The following is a 6,311-nucleotide window of genomic DNA, read 5'->3' as shown; positions in this document are numbered from 1 at the left end:
GGAGACCGTTAGATTGGTTTGAACATGGCCTTTCCCAGAACATGGACATCACTGAATCTCGTCCTCAATTCACCATGCACACCCATAGACACTCAATGTAGGGTTGGCCTTCTTTAAGAGAACACAAGCCATTTGTGTATTCACTTATTCTGGTCATACAGACAGCATGCCAGCTTCAAATCGTTGCGGCCACGTTCTGTTAAAAATAAAAAATAAACAGTCCCAGGCAAAGTTCTTAAAGAAATGCATTTATGTTTTAGAATCAAAAGAACATTTATGGCAAACCATACACTATCTGATGAAACCAAGTCTTGTCTGGACATTCAAAAATACATTTCTTAGCAAATATGAAATCCTTATTTACAAAAACGTAAAAAAACAAAACAAATTAATATTTAAGTTAAGGCTGCCAAATGTGTAGCCCTGCTTTTTTATATTTTATTAATAAAAATAAATGACTTAAATACAAATAAATCTAATTCACCACCTTTCCTTAAGTTTAACTGAGGCAGTTAACCACTGAAATCAGTCAGATTCCAAAGGTTGTGTAGTTGACATCTTATTCAAAAACTTTTGCATTTGCATGCAACATCACAACTATACACAGCAAGTCTTAATTTTGCAAAAGAAATGTCTAGAGGCTTAAAAATACGAGTCCTTTCACCATGTAAACTTATACATGAGAGTTCCTCAGCTGTTCGAGCCTTCGTTTCAAATGTTCCCCCTTTCTCCTCAACTGTTCCTTTAGTGAAACAAGTCTCTGTTCGTCGGTCTGCATGCTGAAGATGCACTCCGTGGCCTTCTTGAGTATGACGACTTTAGGCGCTTTCTCATTGTTCGCGACCTCGGGAATTTCGTCCCGCAAAGCAAAGAAGCTGAGCTTGAGCTCGTTCCTCCTCTGACGCTCCAGCACGTTGTGAGTCCGCCTTTTATCGTTATCCTCAGAGTCCGACGTCCTGGGGCTCGTGCATTTTCGGTTGTTGCTGATCTGCTTGAGGACCCTGCCGCTGCTCTCCAGCTTTAGCCTCTTGACGGCGGGCTGTTCGTTCCGCGTGGACGGGTGGGCGGCATAGTTGTGTTGGTGGATGGGCACGTGGCACCGCTTCAAAACCAGGGGGCCGTGGTGAGGTCTGCCAGGGACTCCCAGCGCGTTCGACTCGGACCTTCTCACAGCCTGCCTCTTCTCCACCGTGACCACATCAATTTCTTCATCTTCTTCCTCCTGCTCCTCATCATCATCATCGTCGTCGTCGTCATCGTCCTCCTCATCGTCATCCTCTGCAATAATTGGAAAAAAGAAATCAGTGTTAGAAAGATGGGCACTTTCAAATAAGCCGTGATAACGGAAAATATAATATTGGCATAGCATTCCCAAGAGTCGACAGGAATGCCTGCATTCCTTCTCACACACCCCTTTCCTCATCAGCTGATATTTTCTGAACATTGCAGCACTGAACCCTACCCGGCATTAGGCTAGTCTACAGCTGGAAGAAGGGGGCGTGGTTAAAAAAATCTTACGCAATCTCCAACTACATGGGTAGTTGACCCATAGCATAATTTAACACTTTACATGCATGCGTGCCCTGAAGGACAACACTGCCTGCAGGGTTCACCAACCTATGCGCCGGTAACCACTCAGAATTTGCACTGATGGGGCTGAGATCAAGCCAATTATAAAATTTCCCCTAGTAGTTTCAAATGTGCCAGCCCTATAAAGCTGTACAGGTAAACTTTTTCAGAGAAAAACATTTACATAGAGTAGGCATTATGGACAGGAGACTCAAGTAACCAAATAATATCAATAAGCCTAGTTGACTTAACATACCTGAATCACTACCGCTGCTGCTGCTGCTACCGCTGTTTGGTGGTGTGTCCAAAGCCAAAGTCGGGGGGGATATTATCGTGCTGGGTTTGGAGGTTTCGGTCAGTGGATACGGAAAGACAACTGACGGGTCTATGCATTCCGACGCTGAGGTATTAAGGTCTTGCAAGTAGCTGGCATTCACCCGACACGTGCTGCTGCCGGTTGTGTCAGTAATTGAGGACTCTTTTCTAGCAGCCTGAAGTGATGCAAGTCTCTCTGACACCACTTTCTCCAGCTTAGCTGCAGCAGAGAAGCCGCTCCACATGCAGTCCTGGATAATGATAGACTTGAGAAAGGACTGGGAGTAGTCCGCGTCGCAAATGAAACTCTGGTTGACCACGTCGTCCCCAAGAAACTCGGTGACCATCTCTAGTTGATCTGCCGTTGAAGGGAATAGGCTGGAGAGAGAGGGTCGCCGACTCGGGGACAGTGGAGGCGTGGGCAGCAGCTCAAATTTCTTCCAGATGTCCTCGCTAGGAGCCGGTGGTTGGAGCTGGCTACGTTGCTGATGGTAAAAATCCTCATCTTCGTTGTCAAAGTAGAAGTAAGGCTGGATGGAGTCGTAGTCGTAATCGTAGTTTTTACTCGCCAAACTTGAATTCAGCGGCATGGTGACTGCCTAAAACAAAGAAAAAAAATAAAAAGAAAAAAAATCATTCGAACAGCATCACATGAAATGCTAGCTTGCTCTTCATATAGCAGTGTGCAAACTAGAGAAATAAAAGTGCCACCGAAATGGCTAGCGATAAACTTCAGAAATTGGAACAGAAACAGAAAATTGCATTGAAAATATTTCGGTGATCATTAAAGAAACTGCATAATTATTTTGCAAGGACCGAGAATCCCTAAGATCATTCAAAGAATGCACGAGACACTGCACGTCAAACAGCAGCTGACAGCTTACAAAAACAGCCGGCAATTTAGATTTCTGCTGTTAACAGTGCTCAGGTCATTTAAACGCTCACTGTGTCGCTACTAGTTTTAATTAAATGGGTAACGTGAATTCCTTTCAAACCTTAGTTAACTGCACAGCCAAATAATTAATTGTGTCAAAGCTAGACAATCATCAAGACAACCAAGCGTATTTTAATTAGCAAGCTACAAGTCGCATTGCAAAATCACCAGTTTTACAATCAACTAAATGGGGCGATTTTAACCATCGTCGGCTAAACTATAATCAAATATCTTACCGTGTCAGTGACAAAGACAAATGGAAAACTCAGTTCGATGAGAAAATGCGTATAAATAAACCACGCCGATAAGTGCCAAGTGAAAGTAATATTCCAAAGTGGGAGTAGTCCTCGCCAATGCTGGGTTTAAGTCCTCGCTTCCCTGTGTTATACGTCTAGCTACGCATGCAGCACGTACTCTAGACTGACTGCGAAGACCGCTACACGGCTTTTCATTTGCTGCAAGAATAAGAATATCAGCTCCCGCGGGTTTTAATAGCCTACTACGCGATTGTTTTTTGTTTTTTTTTTCCTTTATATCATTCCGCATTTCCCGCCAAATTACTATTGCGTTATAAGGGTAATTTTTACCTGTTGTATTTTTTTTCATCATGCCACCTTAGATTTATTCAGGAGCTTCGATTCAAACCTCTGAATTTTAAATATAATAGAGAATATCAAGGAATAGCGCACGCTTGGTACTATTTTCGCGGACGTTTTTTTGGTCGTGCTACGGTTGTGGGAGGGGCCGTAGTAACAGTCGCACTGGTGTGAATGTGAAAACAGAAAGGAGTATTTACAATGCTTGTTTCGGCTTCTATGGTGGCAATAGAAGTTCTAAGTTTGCTGTCAAATGTTGCTATGACCTTCGCACTTATGTATGAAGTTGTCACTTAAATGAATATTGTGCACACGCTTAACCGTTGCAGTGTAATCAACGTATTTATTTTTTTACATTGAAGCGTTATAACGTCAAAATGTTTGCTAGACATCTGAATTGATAATTGAATGATGCGTCAAAATGTGAGCGCACGGATGAACTAAAATATAATGTATGTTGTTTACTTAACGTTAACTAGCCATGATGGTCTAGCCACTGTCTCATTCGATTAGATTGATGATTCACAAAAATAGCTGTCCGTGTTGACGTTATTTCAACCTCACAACAGTAGTAGAGTCATTTTTGGACATGATGTGCCCACCGCCGGCTGGTTTTGTCTACCATACTATAATTGGCAATAGCGCCTTTAGCCTACATAATGCATAACGTTAATGTATTATGAATTTAGATTTGGCTTTCTATCAATAGATGTATCTGCCATGCAATTATCATTTTATTTTACATATAATTTAGGCTATGTCGTAAATGTTACATTTCGTATTAGTGCATCAGATTGGGAGTAAATACACTTGGGGACTAATTAGCTGGCAACAGTACCGCATGAACATTTCATCGTAGATGTTTAGAAATGGTGTGCCGTTTGTGAAATGTGTTCTTACATTCGTGACAGCCGTCATTCCCAGACTGGGCTTGTATTCTTTTTCGTACTGCAGCGTCGCTTCATTCATCAAATCTAATGAAGGGGCAGAGGCGCAGGCATAAACTGGTGTATTGCGCCCTCTGCTGTTTTAAAAGATACTACAACACTGCAGAGTCATGGCAAAGGTTCAGTATGCCAAAGTTCAGTCTTTGGGTTCAATGGATCAGTAAACCTGTTTTAAAAATGTTATATATAGACTAGCGATTTTTTTTTTCTTTTCTTTTTTTTTTCTATTTTCAAATATAAGCGTTAAATGTTCAATATATAACAATACAACACATCTCTGATTACGAATCAATAAAACCAAATAAAAAAATCAATATAACCCATATCTGAATTATGCTGCGTGTGTTGTAAAGCGACAGTATGTGGAGCTAGCTCGCAAGGGCTAGTTCGCTAATGAAGCACAGTGAGGTGGATAAATGCGAAGGCCTTGTAGCAGTTTACACTGACTACACTCTGTGGGAACGAATCTCAAAATCAAGTAACTGTTCCCATTGGCAGTTTAACCACACACAAGGAATGTGTTTTCTCCCCCAATACCCCTTTAACCCATTGCTTTCCTTTCAGTGGCCTCCCAACCATGCTGGCAGCTCATCACTATCTTTTAGCTGACATACAGTTGATTTGATTAAGCAGGGGCCAATCCCATCTTGAGCATTGTGGAGTTAAGGGCCTTGCTCAAGGGCCCACAGCTGCATGGATCTCATTGTGGTTAGATTTTGGTTTGGACCACTAACACCAACGGCAATTGGAGGTTAGGTGTCTTGCTCAGGGACACTTCAACAGACCCAGGATGGGATCGAACCGGCAACCCTCCTACTGCCAGATGACTGCGCTTGCCACCTAAGCCAATGTCACATTATGAAGTTAACCAACTGGAAGTGCAATACTACTCATACTATTAACAAAGAACAAAGCTGATAGTCTTCTTGCTGATTGAGTTGCTAATTATGAAGTATTTAGCCAGGCATACATTGGTCATATCTCTATTGTGCTATTCCTTTCGTAGAGGTGTGCCACTGTAAGGACGAATGTTACATTTATGATATTATTATATAAAGTGCTAGGATGATACCTTTGCTAGTTTTGTTTGGCTCGGTAAGCTGTTTATTCATATTTGCGTGGTGCGAAAAAAAAAAGATCAAATAGGCCCTAATCCTTATCTTTGTTGTACTGTTACCAGTTGAAATTGTACTTCCCTCTAGGGTCTTTCAGCACACTTATCCCTGGTTATGGGTATGCACTTTGCACTTTGCTGTACGTCGCTCTGGATAAGAGCGTCTGCCAAATGCCATTAATGTAATGTAATGTAAAGTAGACGGAGGACAGAGCGAGAAAGTTGTGGACTTTCAGGAGTGACCGCGCAGAGCTACAGGAGTGGTGGCTCTGGAAGCGAGCGGGAAGGCTTGTCGGGGGGTGAGCGGCAGTTGGGGTCGTCAGAGGGGCATGCGCTCTGGGCGCGATAGGAGCAGGTGGCTCAGGACTGGGGGGAACTGGAAATGGCCTCAGTGTTCAAAGGCAAAAGACCCAGAGGGAACAGTCGCCCCCAGATGGTCGAGTATCGGGTAAGCAGGGGGACCTGGGGAGCGGTACCCTTTCGTGACCTCCACGGAGGAGCAGAGAAGGGGAACAGGCTCTGATGAGCTTTGATTGCTGAGGTGTGTGGGATTTTAAGAGAAAAAAGGTTTTTTTTGTGGCACTTTGTGTTTAGAAGCATCCATTTATAATCCATTCTGTATCTAAATGGCTATTTATCTTGCAGGGGTGTTCATCTGTTAATTTGCCACACAGAATATTACAGTGAAAAGTGTACAGGTATGGCTGTCACCCATGTTCTGCCATAATCCACAAATCCAGTTCTGTTATTTCAAAATGTTTAATGATAATAGTAATAATAATAATAATAATAATAATAATAATAATAATAATAATAATAATTGTATTCATATAGCA

General features: G+C 42.3%; 1 protein-coding gene across 1 annotated transcript; it reads right to left on the bottom strand.

Moving 5' to 3' along the window:
• Positions 1-228: 228 nt before the first annotated feature.
• LOC133126782 (transcriptional regulator Myc-like) lies at positions 229-3,292 on the bottom strand. The gene is made up of 3 exons (XM_061239150.1): positions 3,055-3,292; positions 1,826-2,483; positions 229-1,278 (listed from the first exon to the last, which is right to left on the bottom strand). The coding sequence occupies exons 2-3, from the start codon at positions 2,472-2,474 to the stop codon at positions 674-676; spliced, it is 1,254 nt and encodes a 417-aa protein (XP_061095134.1). The 5' UTR covers positions 2,475-2,483; positions 3,055-3,292; the 3' UTR covers positions 229-673.
• Between the last annotated feature and the right edge of the window lie 3,019 nt (positions 3,293-6,311).

The sequence above is a fragment of the Conger conger genome, chromosome 4, assembly GCF_963514075.1.
Source record: "Conger conger chromosome 4, fConCon1.1, whole genome shotgun sequence".
In the NCBI taxonomy this organism is placed as follows: domain Eukaryota; kingdom Metazoa; phylum Chordata; class Actinopteri; order Anguilliformes; family Congridae; genus Conger; species Conger conger.
The sequence above is the reverse complement of the archived record's forward strand: the minus strand, read 5'-3'. Positions and strand labels throughout refer to the sequence as shown.

What these genes read in the sequence shown, in the direction of transcription:
- LOC133126782 (XM_061239150.1), bottom strand. Translation starts at nt 2,474, where the DNA reads ATGCCGCTGAATTCAAGTTTGGCGAGTAAAAACTACGATTACGACTAC. An exon ending in CAGCAGCGGTAGTGATTCAG is followed by an intron (nt 1,279 to 1,825) that starts GTATGTTAAGTC and finishes CAATTATTGCAG; the next exon opens with AGGATGACGATGAGGAGGAC.